We start from the raw sequence: 16,216 nt of genomic DNA, 5'->3' as shown, positions 1-16,216 counted from the left end.
TCATTTTGGAATGTAATGCTTTCAGAGACATCAGGGACAATTATGAGAGTATGTTAGCATCAATCACTTGGCATTGTCTTTTCAGTGAGGGGACTTTTAGAAGGTTAGGTTAGTTCATAATCAATTTGAGTAAGAAAAAGATTGAATTGCAAAAAATAACCCTATAAACTATTTTTAGTACATTTATTCATTAAGCTAAAACTAACTTCGGAGATGAGATGAGATTTAGGATATTAATAAGAAATATTTATTATTAATAATTTTATTTATCTGCTAAAGCCAAAACTAATTCGTAATTGGCGAGCTGACCATTACGATTTTAAGAACTTTTCACGCAAACTGAGTGACTGAAGAAGGCGAGTCGGGACGACCTCTAGAGGTTACGAGGCATCTGATTCAGGGATGAGATTTTTTCCATCCAGCCGTCCTGAGTGAGTGAGTGGGGAAAAGAAGCGGAGGGGAACGCATGCTTCGCTTTTCTATATCCATGTCAGATCAGAACTAATGCACAGCTGTAGCAGTTTGTTACAAACTAAACCAGAGACCTTATTAACTTCTGCTTTTCGGTGAAAGGATGCGGCAATACGACGCAGAGGCAAATATAAACCTTGGGCTCGCCTTTTCGCAGCTAACAGTGCCGCCATCGTAAATTTCTTCATTTATTTGAGAGCTTCAGGAGTTTGAGGCTCTTGAAGCTATGGAGGAGGATCACTACCAGGTGTTAGGGTTACAGTCAGGCCGAGAGGGTTCAAAGCTTTCAGTGGTCGAGATACGCAAGGCCTACAGAGCCCGAGCCCTTGTTTGCCATCCCGACAAAAGGCCCGACGACCCCAACGCGGCTGCCCTCTTCCAGAAGATACAAACCGCCTACGAGCTTCTCACCGACGAGACCGCTCGCAAGGCCTTCGATGAATTCGTACGCCTGAGGGATGAAAGGCTCAGCAGGGAACACCAGAGGGCCTCCGATGTCTCTTCGAAGCGCAGGAAAATGATGGACGAGCTCAACGAGCGGGAAAAGGCCTTCGACGCACGGAAGCAGAAGGAGGAGAATGACAAGGCTGAGGAGGACAGAGCCGCGAAGAAGCTCCGAGAGGAAATTGCCAGGATTCGAGCCAAGCACGCGCAGAAATCCTTCGGTTTTGCGCAGTCGTTTGCCGAGGCTACGAAGAAGGAGACGAAGGCGGATTCTGTGCAGTCGATGGACAAGGAAAAAATGGTGAAAGCTACGTGGAATTCATTGGCTGCATGTGACGATTATAGTGCTGAGAGGCTTAGGGAAATCTTTGAGCGATTTGGGACGGTCGAAGATGTCGTTATTCGTCGCAAGAGTCTCAAGAAGAAAGGATCTGCCATAATTGTTATGGGCTCCAAAGCTGAAGCGGTTAGTGTGTTGTTTTTATTTTTAATTAAAAAATTGTAAAAGAGCTCCATGTACATCCTCCATGACCAGCCCAGCATATAATTGGGACTGACTATTGGCCCTATACACGTGCAGAAAACGGAACCATATATCACAGAGCTAGAAAACGAGTGCCAAGTGAACTACTAGAATGTTGAAAATGGTGTAGGCTTTACTTTCAGTTAAGGCAGACCTTATATTGTAATCGTTATTATATTTCTAGGTGTTGTTAAGGTTGACCTTGTACACATAAGCTCATAACCCCTTTTTGTGAAAGCGTTCTACCTCTTGAGTTGTGTATATAGATTCTGTATTTACACATCGATAGAAGTCTTTTTCATTTTTAATATAGTGACATGCTTAAGGGCACTACCTTTCGAGTGCTGCACTCTGTTGTGCTCTTGCGTTTTTTTTTTTTTTGGTTTCTTTCTAGTGAACTTGTTCTTTGTATCACTCTATCTATGGTTGCATTCCTCTTGGCTTACATTCTTTTAAGTGTCGTGCAGCCCTAGTGCCACTTTATTGTTCCCTTTTTTTTGCCATTTTATAGTTTTTTTCTTTTTTTAAACAGAATTGGGGTTTGTGTTGGTTCATTCAACTCTCACAATTTTTTTATGAATCTCAACATCAAATTCATGAGAAATTGGTTCTGCTGATTTGTCCTCATGAGACATGGGTTATGTATGTACTCATGGTTTATTTTATCCAGTTAAACTCAAAAATGATATTTCATTCAGATCTACAAAAGTTAGGCAATATTCCGAACTAAACCAGAAGTATCACTGACAAAATACGTAGCTATCATAGAGGTGGTTTCTCTGAGTTGGTTGGCTTGCCAGTTCTGGTTTGTTGTCCATTTTGCACTGCTACTGTATTTGGGATTTCTTATTCAATAAGCACTGATTGCTGTGTTTGTAATACTTTGCTCATGGTTATCTCCAGACAGCATGTTATCCTTCTATTTCTTAAGGGTGACATCCCCATCGTCTCCTTCTCTAACCTTGATCCTGCAACGACTAAACAGAGGTGCCCCAGCAATAGCTTTCTTCTCTAACTCAGGCCTCTGGAAAGATTGAAGCTCATCCCTGTCTCACAGCCTCTCCTAAAATCGGACAAGAACATGTAGAATCTTCTCATTTGTAATTTTATAGGACGTCAACTTCTTTGATCTCTATGAGCTCACATCCTGATCAGGACTGGCTGTGCCCTGTTGGTCCATGCATTGGCATACCATTCCCTGGTATCCCATCTGCACTGTAATTGCTTGGGCTTCCTATGTGAGCCCTGGGATGGCTTCTGGGCCTTTCCCCTGCTCAGCCATAACTTCCCCACCGAAAGTAACAGGATTACAGATCATGGAGAGTTCATAAACTGAGTTACAACTGGAGTCTGTCCTTCGATCTCTTCTTAAATGCACTCCTGCAATCACCCAGGATCTGCCCTCTGCCATCCTCTTCAATGAGTGATGTAGGATTGTCTCTTAATTCCCAGGGTGGAATTATCTGGGAAGCCTGCCCAGTTTGAATGCACCAATTCCCAGTCTGTTCCTCATTCAGCAATGTATTGATTGGGGTGAATGGAAGTATCCATTCCTGGGCGTAATGACTATTTTCAATTTTGAGTTATTTGATGACAGCCATATATATATTTTTGTTTGTTTCTATGCAATTACAAGTAAATATAAAAATGTTTCTAAAGTTTTGGTGGGAATAATGTTGAAAAGGGTGCTTGTAATGACTTCAGGCAAAATTTGCTCATTCTAGGCCTTATTGGAAGAAGAAGCACAAGGAAAGAGTAGGCTGGTTTACAGTGTACACAATCAAATAAACCGAAAATTTATTCCAACATCCTTGCTAGGCTTTACAGATTCTATTATTTCTTTAGTTTATTACAGTTTTCTAGAGCCTCAATCAGAAGTGTCGAGGATCTTTACGCTATCACTGCTTCCTGTCACGTTTTAACTTTTAAGTAATAATATTAAAGTGCCTTAGTCATTCTATAAAGAAGGACCATAGGGGTAAAGCAATGTTGCATTAATCGTTATCGGGATAATATCGGCGCGAGGAAAAAATCGTAATTATGGGGAAATAATCGGGAAAAAATCGTTTGGTACAAAAATATTCTTTTTTTTTTTTCAATTTTTTTAATATCTAAACCATCTACAACATAAAATAAATACATTGACACATAAATATGATAAAATAACTAATATATAAGATGTTCAATATCATTTCTAGTGCTAAAATCACACATAACATTGAATCATGTCCTGAATAGTAAGTCCTGACTCCTGAGTCCCAACTCAGCCTCAAAATATCAACAAAAAATATAATAATGTATCTCATCATGTCATAATGTCATATACAATAAAATGAAGAAAATAACTAAAGTCTAATCCTATTGATTTCCTCTGCCCCCTTGCGAGAAAATGCCACAACTTTCCCTTTCCCTCTAGATGTAGATGCTGGTGCTGGTGGAGTTGGCAGTGGAGTCTGCTGTGCTCTAGAAGTTGAAGAACTAGAAGTAGGAGCTATAGGAGGTAGACCACGTCCTCTACTGGTGGCAGGGGTAGTCCGGGCAGGTGGTGTCACCTGGAAACATTACAATCTCCCAATCCTGAAATCCTGAAAAATTGATAAGTCTGCTGCATTTTGAATGAAATCTAAAATTCTACTTTCTACATATGAAATCCAATGAGGCCGGAACCACTCTCAAACATCCTGAGTCATTTCATGGTAATGTTAAAAATTTAAGTAAACACTTTTACTTTAAGAATTTAACATTACCATGAATAGCATATCAATACTAGGGCCTAGACTTGATCATTACGTTGCCCCACTCAAAAATTATTTGTTTTTTTCAAAAGAATTTGCATTTCGAACATTTAGCATCCTTTATAAAACCGCGCTGCCCCGACCCTCGGCGATAAATTGGGGAAAAATCGCGATTTTTTCGAAATTATTTGGTATAAAAAAATCCGCTATTATTACTCGCGATAATATCGGCTTAGGGAAAAATCGCAATAAAATGATAATATCGCGATTTTCACAACACTGGGGTAAAGTGTTTTTTAGTCTCTTGCATCAGGCATCTAAAAGGTTGCAGAAGAGCAGTTACTATGGTGTGGCAGCTTGTCTGGAATCATTAGGGTAAGCCTGTAAGGAGAAATGGATTTTCTGGTGGTAAGTGGCAGTGTGCAAAAGTAGATCTTTTTAGGGGACATGGGAAAGTGAAATTAGACAACAAAATTACGAAGTGCAAAGTAAAAGGCCTTAAAGTCCATTTGTGTTTGAAAAGAATGTTGCTTGATAAGGATTGTTTCAATTTTTCCCCATAGAAGGAGGTCGCAGATTAGAACAAACACTAGAAGAGTTGGAATCAGAATCAAACGGAAGCAATCATGGGTTGAATCAAGTTATGAGGCCTCTAAGTTCTTTGGTTTCTTAAAAAGGAGACTAAGGAGATCTGGGATGATTTTCAGGTGAATTTTTGGGCCATCCTTAGATTTTCTCTTTTGCATGCAGAATTTTTTGTCTAGTATAAAGAGACAATAAGTTGTTTTTCCTTCCAAGTTCTTATACTTGGAATGTGAGAGCTTCCATCTAGGCCATGGAGGATGGACAATCTGCAGGTGAAGATGGTTTGCCATTTGAATGTTCGCATTTTGTGGGAAATCAGAATTAGTAGCACTGTGAGTGGCTTTAGAATCCTCGGAAGCTCAGTTTGTTGCAGGAATCATCGAGTTCATCCATAGAATTATAACCCTGGTAGCATGGGAATCTGTCCTGGGTGCTGGGAAAACTTTTCCTGCCATTTTCAATTTCTTGAAGCTTTGGAACTTGTAGGAAATATTCCAAAAGCATAGAGAGTGATTCTAGGGGCTTTCTTGGAATTTTTGGGAGATGGGTGCATTGTTCTCAGTGTTATTCCAATAACATTCTAGGAAATCTATTCTAGACTGAAGTTAGATATCAAATGAAATGAAATGAAAGCTAATCTTCTTAAATTTCCATGAAACTCTGCAACTACTTAGATGAATATCTAAAAACAAGGCAACTAGGTATTGAAACACATCACACAAATTAACATGCTTGTTTACCCAAGAAACCAAAATGGGAAAACCTGCTTTCTTTGTGGAATTTTATGGATAGTCTTGGAGCAATTGAATCTATTATAAAGCAATCTGTCTCTCTGAGAACAAACTTTTTCTCAAGTTGAACTAGCCTTGACTCGCCTTACAAAGCTTCTGATTCTTGCTCCTTGATGTTTGCGCACAAGAAGCCCCTATTTTCTTAGCACTTGGGCCTATTTCCTTGCACAAACCTCCTATTTTCTAGCGCACTAGGCCCCTATTTCTATGCACACTTCAGCTTCTATTCTTTAGCACAAATTTCCTCCTAAATTCGTGTGCACTTGCTCCTCAAGAATGCGTACCCACAAACAAAGAATGATCTCACAAAACTTGTGTGTGAATTGTGCCTTCGTCCTTCTCTTTATAGGTAAACTTCGATCCATGCAAGGAGGCCCAACTTAATTTAGAACTCAAGTTTTGATTGCGAGTTAACTGAGAGTGTTACTTGCTCTCCTTCCAATCATCATTAGAGTTGTTGACCTGTTCTCTCTCCAATCAAAACTGGAGACTAACTTGTTCTAACTCAACTTATAACTTTCACCTCGTCCTGTAGTCAAATTGATGAAGACTCCACTTAATTGAAGCTCCAACTCTATGCATGCAATTGTGATGATTATTCCAGTAAACTGGAAATAACTAATGTGTAAGTTGGCAACTAGGGCTGAATTCCACTTTAGGCAGCTCATTTGATGGAGATATTTATTGCATTGAATTCCTCTTTTCGAGAGGACCAAAATTGACCTAAAGATCACCCAAATCGGACGAGGAGAAATGTGTTTTTGAAGTGAAGCCCAAACATGTGCAAATTGTCAAGATCGACTACACCATCATGTAGGCCCTAGTTGAAAAATGTACCTTGGTTTGGTCTTCATAATGACATAAGTAATTTTGATTTTATGTAATTGATGAAAAGAAGAAAAATAAAATTATTATTGTAATGCTTGTCTCATGGGTTTCATGAGCAAGAAATTTTATTTTAGTGATGGCTCCCATTCTGAGCCTTCAGGATTTGTCATGTAGTCATAAAATTCAAATTGAGTCTATTTCATGTATGAAGGACCCTTCTTGGGTATGTTACATTGTGTATTAGTCATTAAATCAGTATTTAAGCCCTCCAAGACCAAGCACAAACAATTCCTTCATGTCGGCTCAAGCTCTTTCATGTTGGCTAATTATAGAGGCAAACCACTATAGATAGGTAGCTCATCCTATGTTGAGGAGACAGAATTTCAGAGACACAATTCGGTCAAGCTCTGAAGTGCGAGGGTCATCAAGGGAGCCTAATTACCAACGAGAAAGAAGAAAGGAGCATTGAGGTATCTAAGTGTTGATTTGGGACTGTTTTGTGGAACAACTAACCTCCACACATGCGAGAGATATTTGCTGTCCATTGCAGGAAGAAGGCCGAAATATCAGTCACTATAAGGAAAGTATTTTGGGTGAAGAGCAAGGGTGACAACTAGCTGAGTTGACAAACAACCAATCTCCAACTAAAGTGAAAGGGATCGATGACTCAAAGGTGACACTTCACACATGTTAGGATTTTTGAAGAAGCTAAGAAGTTGCATATCTGAAATAGAGAAGAGGAAGCCGAGGTCTAGAAGGAAGCAATAAAGGAGGATGAAGTTTGACTTTCGTTGAAGGAAGAAGGTCTTGGAGCGGCAAATAGGTCAAGGGTTTTGGTCTTGGTATTCGTCAATTGGAATCTCTATAAGAAGAAGAATTTGTTTGGGTTTTCCTCTCAAAGAGTGAGGTTTTGGCCCTGGCTGATAGCCTATATTTCGCGTCTCTTGTCCCTTTATGGTTTATGTATTGGTAGCTGTTTGATGAAGAAGAACACTAATAACCTAAGTAAAAGAAGATCTTAATCCAAGGAAGTAAAAAACACTCACACGCAGTTACCAATAGAAGAGAAATGATATCACATAATTACTATGTCCTAGATTTCTCAACATGGTATGAAAGCTAAGGTGACTAAGTCAAGGAAGGGCATCTTATCAAGGGACACTCAAGGATCAGATCTCAAGGAAGGCATCAAAGCGATGATCATCTTAAAGTCAAAGGAAGCATCATAACCCTAGATCAAAGAAGTTTACAAAGAAGTATTGGGATCATCATCAAGAGGGAGAAGGCCAAAACCCTACATCTACTCAAGTTAAAGTGTTTTGAAGACTATTCATCCAAAGGAAGCTATATCAAAAGGCAGTGTCATCTCATTCCTTGTGGGATCAAGGACCATTCTTGAAGAAAACTACCTTCATCAAGGAGAAGCTTTCTATCCTCTATATCATCATCAACATCAGGGAAGCAACAAGAAGAAGGAGCATCCGGTCAAGTAAATTTATGTCCACATTTGAATCTGTCAAAATGTCTTTTTGCAAGGAAATCAACAAACTGATCGGGGCTTCAAACTATCTTGCATGGAAGAAAAGGACAGATCTGAATCTCATTCAAAATGAGGTTATGGAACATGTCAAAGGTTCTATCGCTAAACCAAGAGAGGAAGATGCTCAAGCTCTTGCCAAATATATGAAAGGGGAAGTTAGGGCCCAAAGGATTCTCATAGAATCCATTAAGGATCCCCTCATCCCATATGTATCTAAACTTGAAACTTCAAAAGAAATCTATGACAAACTGGTAGAGTTGTATTCTGTAAGCATTGCTGGAGAAGTCATCTCATTAAGGCAAGAACTCTACAAGCTGAAGATGTAAAGGGAAGTTGGAATAGCCTTATACTTTATGAGGATATCTGAGATCTGGGATCAACGACAAGATTTGGGAGAAGTCATGTCTAATAGTGAAATGACATACAGTTGTATTAGATGCACTACCAGAGGAGTGGGGTAGCTTTACTTCAAGTATTTATGGAAAGAAAGAAGCTACTCCATTCTAGGATCTATGGTCATTATGCAAGATTGAAGAATCTAGACTAAAGGCCAAATCTGATGTGGGAGCAGGAAAACAAAATCAAGCTTATGCTGCAATAACAAAAGGAAAGGGACAATTTGGAATGTTTGGTCCTCAGAAAAAGAAGAACATTGCTAAAATTCAATGCTATGGGTGTCAGGAATATGGGCACTACAAAAGAGATTGTCCTAAGCTTAAGGAGGACAACAAGAGAGGAAGAGAAGAAGCCCATATCACCAAAGAAGTAGAGGAAGCTGAAATGAAGAAGTCCAAGAAAGAGGAAGTAAGAGGTCTCTATTACTGAGATAGTCTTCCTCACATAAGTTCTTCTCAAATTCCTAAGTCTTATGTTGTAAGATATGGCTATCATGATTCACTAAATGGGATGCATCAAGGCATCATAGAAGCATTGAAAGCAAGAGCTCGAACATCATCATAGAGAAGCACGAAATACAATTAGAATCTATGAAAGTCAAGGATATAGCTCTTGGGAATCTCATTGAAAACATTAGTGGCAAGGTCATCTAGTACAAGGTTCATCATACATCTGTCAAAAGGAAACATCTATTGATGGGGATACTTTAGATCCTAAAAATTCTTTGATGGAATCTACATTGAAAGGTTCACCGATCATGAGGGGAAGCAAGGTTTTCATCAAGAATTCCAAACTTGTGGAATTCATGGGATGATGGTATGATGACATAAAAGTGAAGTAGATCAAGGGATTGAAGCTCTTTCAATCAAGGAAGCTGTTGCAGAAAGTCTGGATGACTCAAAAGAAAAATGAGGTATGTATGCTTACATTTGATATTGTGGAAGTCATGTCATATGGTTGCAGGTAACATGGATCAATGCTCTATCTTGAGAGCATGATCAAAAGAAAGGATCTCCTCCCTCAAAGGAATACATGAATGCATGGGTCACACATTCACTAGATGAAATCAACATAATATGTCCTCATATGAAGTATGAGGTGGTTGACTACAATTGAGGAACTCTAATTGGAAGCTCTTGGGAATGAAATGTGCGAAGAAAGGAAGGAAGAGATCATGGAATATGCAACCATGGTAAAGGAAATCAACATCCAAAAGACCAAGAAGATTTGACTAGGATATCTCCATGGAAGATATGAAGACTCTGATGGAGTTTGAAAAAGAAAGAGACCCTTGACAATATATATCTTTGGGAGATGTGTCGATATGTATGCAGGATGTTGATGCAAACTAAAAGATGTCATGATGAAAGACCATCACAAAGGTAATGTTGATTTTAATGTTCATTCCTTTATTTTTGAATATCTGGATGGGTTATGCAGGGCTGCCAAGGGAAGATCTATGGATATCTTCCACCATCGATGCACATGTAGTAGGATGAAAGATCCTTAAGTAAACATGGCATGAAGGAAGGCCAAATATGGATTGATGGATCACTTTTCGATGATGACATGGCTGACTCATGGATGAAAGTGATGGATGGTTGGTGCCCTATGTAGAATTCCCAAACATGAAGACTCCTAGTCTCTAGATAACGAAAAGAAGTTCATGACATCGTGAAGAGAGTTCTTCAAGCAGCGGGCTGTCCCATCATCTCCACCTAAGAAGTTGTTGTAGGTCCCTAATTAATAGGGAGCCTAGAAACGAGTTTCTTGCTTGGAAGAAACTTGGAAGCAAAATTCCTAAGCCAAGAGGGAGCTTAGGTACATTCCTTCCATAAGAATGAGTACATTCCTTTATTGGAATAGATATGTCCTCCCTAATTAAGAGGGAGAGATAGACACATCATTCTTGTCTTCACTTGGGAAGACAAAATGGAGGATTGGGTAAACATTTGGCATCTGATGCTCTTTGAGGATGAGTTAGGGAATCCAAGATAAGAGTAGTCGTAGAGGACCGATATTCTTTGAGGACTGGGAATCCAAGATAAGAATAGTCCTAGTGGAACACACCATGAGAACTCGAGTGGGTTATGTTCGGAGAGAGATAATGATGAGGTTGTCTATACATCATTGGTCTCGCCAACATTGTGTTTAGATCTTGTGGAGAGATAAAACGATTAGTCAAGGCCTTGCTATGTAATAATGCTGGTTAATATGATGTTATACAGATGGGTTACCAATTCTTATGAGAAATTCTTCAGATTGAGAATGACCAAGTACCATTATGAATACCTCCCTAGTTAAGAGGGAGTGTTGAAAAATGTAACTAGGTTTGGTCTTCATAATGAAAAGAAGAAAAATAAAATTATTATTGTAATGCTTGTCTCATGGGTTTCATGAGCAAGGAATTTTATTTTAGTGATGGCTCCCATTGTGAGCCTTTAGGATTTGTCATCTAGTCATAAAAGTCAAATTGAGTCTATGTCATGTATGAAGGACCCTTCTTGGGTATGTTACATTGTGTATGAGTCATTAAATCAGTATGTAAGCCCTCCAAGACCAAGCACAAACAACTCCTTCATGTCGGCTACAAAATGGAGTAAATAACCTACTCTAAGAGACATGTCAGCTCAAGCTCTTTCATGTCGGCTAATTACAGAGGCAAACCACTATAAATAGGTAGCTCAACCTTTGTTGAGGAGACAAAATTTCAAAGATACAATTAGGTCAAGCTCTGCGGTCTATCACAGGAAGAAGGCTGAAATATTAGTCACTATAAGGAAAGTATTTTGGGTGAAGAGCAAGGGTGACAACATGCCGAGTTGACAAACAAACAATTTCCACCTAAAGCGAAAGGTATCATGGACTCAAAGGTGACACTTTACACATGTTAGGATTTCTGAAGGAAGCCAAGAAGTTGCAGATCTGAAATAGAGAAGAGGAAGCCGAGGTCTAGAAGGAGCAATAAAGGAGAACAAAGTTTGACTTTCATTGAAGGAAGAAGAAGCTTTGTGAGTTGGTCTTGGAGTGGAAAACAGGTCAAGGGTTTTGGTCTTGGTATTCGTCAATTGGAATCTTTATAAGAAGAAGAATTTGTTCGGGTTTTCATCTCAAAGAGTGAGAGGTTTTGGCCCTGACTGATAGCCTATATTTTGTGTCTTATGTCTCTTTATGGTTTATCCATTGGTAGCTGTTTGATGAAGAAGAACACTAATAAACCATTGGTAGCTGTTTGATGAAGAAGAACACTAATAACCTAAGTAAAAGAAGATCCTAATCTAAAGAAGTAAAAAGCACTCACAAGCAGTTACTAATAGAAGAGAAATCACATAATTACTATGCCCTAGATTTCTCAACAATTGGCAACTAGGGTTGAATTCCTCTTTGGATAGCTCCTTTGATGGAGATATTTGTTGCATTGAATTCCTCTATTTGAGAGGACCAAAATCGACCTAAAGATTACCCAAATCGGACAAGGGGAAATGTGTTTTTGAAGTGAAGCCCAGACATGTGCAAATTGTCAAGGTCGACTACACCATCATGTAGGCTCATGAAGCCTAAGAGACATGTATTTTGACCCTCAACGACTTGTATAAATAAGAGAGACCATCATCCTTCTCTCACACATGTGAAGAAGAAGGAGGACGAAAATTACAAGGCCGAAAATCTGAACTTGCCTGCAACTTTCACTACTGTTGACTTCGATTTTCTGGGAGAATTTTTGTTTGGGAAGATTGAGTTTTTGGGCATAGAAATTGCGGCAACAGAAGCACTTTGACCTGCGTTGACTGTAGGGTGGACTTTAGGTTGACCAACTTTGACTGCAGATTTGTTGACTATTTTGGGCTGAGTTTGACTAGGAAGAGAGGCTGAGTTCCTCTCTCCTTTGACTGAGTTGTTTTGGAGAAGTTTGACCAGACTTTGACTGTTGTTGACATTTTGGTTAGGGCTGATTTGATTATTGTTGATTGAGGGCTAAATTGCAGATTTGACAGGGTTGTTTTGGACAATGATTTGGCAAGTCAATTTTGACCAATGAAACAAGAATATCCGACCATTCGCGATTAATCGCGAGTCAAACTCTGCTCTTCCCTCAAAAGATTTGATTCAATGCTAGGTGAGTCAAACTTGCGTTGATCGAGTTTGACTCGTGGTAAATGCGATTTTGAATTGCGACTCGCCGATTAATTGCGATTTAGGCGACTGAGGTGATTTTCAACCCTCAACTTGGCGAGCACGAGTTTTAACTTTTAGGGTTCCCGCATTTTTCGCTGTGTGGTTTTGTTAGGTTAAAAGTTAAACGTTGATCCATAATTGACTTCTCACTGCTTAGGCCCACAACTCATACGCTGAGAAGGTAATAGAGGCATGGTTTTAATTTCAGTTTACTTCACATAATAGAGTCGTATTGTGTAGTGTGCTTTAGTGTAGCTTTAGCGTGTGCTCTGTTAGAGATTTCAGTAGCAAACCATTACCGTACCATTTCAGCAGCAATCAAGAGATTTCAGTTACTGTTTTTTACTGATTAGTATGTAGTATTTTATAAACTTTTAGCTTCTGGTTCTATGTAGTCACTGGTTAGGAGTCAGGACTCATAACATATATGAGATACTTATTCATTCATGATTTTTTGGACATTTATTGATATTATGCATTGTTTGGACATGGCTTTATTGAATATCAATGAAATTTGTTTTTTATTTATTTATTTTTTTAATACTCAATATATGTGTATATCTTTATTTATTGAATTCACTGATTTTTTCCCGATTTTCCACTGATTCGATTAAAACTCTTTGCTCTTTTGCCTCACCAATTTATTGTTGATTCTGAGTCTGGTAACATTGATTTTGACTTTGACTTTTTATTATTGTACTCTATCTCTCTGCTGAACATTTGATTAAATAATAAGAAGAATTGATCAAAGGGTTTTTCCCATCTTGGGGTTCTTCCCTAGAATTAGCCAAATTCTGGTGTTCTCTTGTCTTGTCTTCTACATTTATTGTTTATGTTCTATCTACAATTACTGTCAATGTGATTGCTATTGGAAATTAAGTGGAAATTGTCATTGGGCTGATAAAAGGACATTGAAGTAATTGTTGCAAGCATATAATATACCATTGTTATCGAAAATTAACTTGGTATTTTTCCCTGATTTTCCACCGATCCGATTAAAACTCTTCGCTCTTTTGCCTCGTCGATTTATTGTTGATTCCGAGTCTGGTAACATTGATTTTGACTTTGACTTTTTATTATTATACTTTATCTCTTTGCTGAACATTTGATTAAATAATAAGAGGAATTGTCCAAGGGTTTTCCCCATCTTGGGGGTTTTCCCTGGCATTAGCCAAATTCTGGGGTTCTCTTGTCTTGGATTGTCTTCTACATTTATTGTTTATGTTCTATCTACAATTATTGTCAATGTGATTAATGGTTAATGTGATTGCTATTGGAAATTAAGTGGAAATTGTCATTGGGCTAATAAAAGGACATTGAAGTAATTGTTGCAAGCATAGAATATGCCATTGTTATCGAAAATTAACATGGTATTAGAGCCCAAGTGAAGACAAAGCCCAAGCAAGAGAGAAAAACAATCATTAAGGTATTTGTTGGACAAAGACTATTGGACAAGTCTCCATGGCCTCTACATCTTACTTCAAGACTGAGGACAAGCTTAATGACAAATCTGACTATCATGCATGGAAGATGACTTTGGACCTAACTTTGAAGGAGCGTGAAGTATTGGACTAAGTGCAGGGAAAAGTGGTGGAGCCTCCTTCAAATGCATTGAGTTGCTAAGACGAAGTATAGAAAATGTGAGGTCAAAGCAAAGAAAATTTTGATGGACTCCATTCTAAAGCATTTGGTTGCCTATATTCGTGATATGGGATCATCTAAAGAAATATATGATAGGCTGGTTAGGATGTTCAAAGTGAATAATGCAAATCAAATCCTCTTTCTCAAAAACAAGTTGAAAGTTACCGAGATGAATAAAATGGAGTCTATCCAATCCTACTTCATGAGAATAGCTCAAATCAAGAATGACTTGGTATCTATTGGAGAAGTTATTTTTGACAGGGAGCATTGCTCTTGAAGGTCTTCCAAGACCATGGGATGTATTTACCACCACCATTCTCAGCAACTATAGGATACTTGGTTTTGATGAGTTATTGGCTAGATGCACTCAAGAGGAGACAAGGATGATGGAGAGAGATAAGTCCTCCAATGGAAATGAACCTATTGCCTTCTCTGCTCATGTGAAAAGGAAGAATGATGCTGGTCCAAGGAGACAGGGTCAAGGATCTAAGAAGGGATTCAAAGGAGGAAGAAAAGGAAGGTGCTACAATTGCAACAGGTTTGGCCACTATGCTAGAGAGTGTCCTCACAAGAAGAATCCTCCAAGGGATGATGACAACAAGAACAACAATTTCAAAGGCAATGGAAATCAAAGGAACAATAGGTTCAACAACAAAGGAAATAGGAATGCTCCGACTGCTCGAAATGGAAATGGTCGACCTCCCAAAAGGATAAGAAATGCCAGGTATGATGAAAGTAATGTTGTAGAAAAACATGATGAGACTTGAGTTATATCTTATTTCTGCTCTATCTACTGCCTCTCCTCTGAATACTTTGGATAACTGGTTGATTGATAGTGGAGCCTCAAGGCACTTCACTGGATACAAGGAGGCCCTCTCAAATTTGGTTGAAAAGAAAACTAATCCAAAGATCATACGTGGAGATAATGCGACCTACCCTGTGAAAGGGATAGGTACTGTCACTCTTCACTTGAATTAAGGGCAAACCATACATCTACAAGAAGCATTGTATGTCCCTGATTTGTAGAAGAACCTGGTGTCTATTTTTGTGATGGAAGATAAAGGTTTCAAGGTAGCATTCATCAATGGAAAGGTACGTATTTTGTTATTTTTCCACGATTCTAGTGTCTAGGATAGAATCTTAAATCACTGACGCTACCAAACCAAGAATCACAACGAAGCTACTTTGCATAGCGGAATACAAACAACAGTAAATCTACTAGTGCACAAAATATAGACAGCTTTGTACAAAATTTTGTACAATAACCCAACTTCGTTATATTAATCGAACTGAATAATACAACAGTCTAGGGCTCCCATCCCAAGGATAATGGCCCTCATACATCCCATTGATACAAGATATTCCAAAACTAGGGCTTGGTGTCTGTTGTGATGACCACCAATCTACCCAATACAAGATACTCTGACCGTCTAGCTGATGTAGAGCTCCTCACAACTGCCTTGGTCATACCCTGTATACATTTGCCCGGTCCTTCGGCTCCCCATCTGTAGCATCTGCCTCTGTCAATGCTCCAAGTCCATCTGGCCATTGAATCTCAGCTCAACAATTTGCTGTCTTGTTGATCATTCGTCCATCAACGCATCAACACATCAAGACACCGGTTGAGTTGTTCACAACTCTGTTTGTGAACAACTCTTAGCTGCCCATTGTAGCCACTCAGGGACTTCAACCCACTATAGTCTTCCTGCGCTACTCCAATGAAGACTAACATAGGGCACAAAGGCCTGCCACCTATCACTGTAAGATGCCCATCTCTCACAATGAACACGGGCTAGGAGGACTGCCCATTTTCTGCTGTAGATGTCCTTCTCCACACTGCAAGTCTAGGGCTACTCAAACTGCTCCTGGCTGATCAGACCTTTGAGCTCAACAAGTGCCACTCTAACAACTACTTTTGTCCATCAAAGTGTTGCACACTGGGCTCTAACTTGGGCACTATCACACTGTCCTCCAATTGACCATAAATGCCCACTCCACTGTCCACACTTGGTCCACTCTCATGCTGCCCTCCAACAGACCACGAGTGACCAATCCTCATTGTAGCATCTGCACTTTGGTTAGGGCA

General features: G+C 39.1%; 1 protein-coding gene across 1 annotated transcript in view; it reads left to right on the top strand.

The window, feature by feature from the left end:
• The first annotated feature begins 309 nt into the window (after positions 1 to 309).
• The window catches only part of LOC149248824 (DNAJ heat shock N-terminal domain-containing protein), an 84,363-nt gene continuing 68,456 nt past the window's right edge, over positions 310 to 16,216 (top strand). The window contains exon 1 of the mRNA XM_089458561.1: positions 310 to 1,381. Within this exon, the coding sequence (XP_089314687.1) occupies positions 698 to 1,381 (684 nt within the window). The 5' untranslated portion in view covers positions 310 to 697. The remainder of the gene's footprint in view (positions 1,382 to 16,216) is intronic.

This window comes from Pinus tabuliformis, chromosome 7 (assembly GCF_031772625.1).
Source record: "Pinus tabuliformis cultivar Carrire ecotype Pingquan chromosome 7, CPIR1, whole genome shotgun sequence".
Taxonomy (NCBI): Eukaryota; Viridiplantae; Streptophyta; class Pinopsida; order Pinales; family Pinaceae; genus Pinus; species Pinus tabuliformis.
This window is presented reverse-complemented; position numbering and strand designations above follow the sequence as displayed.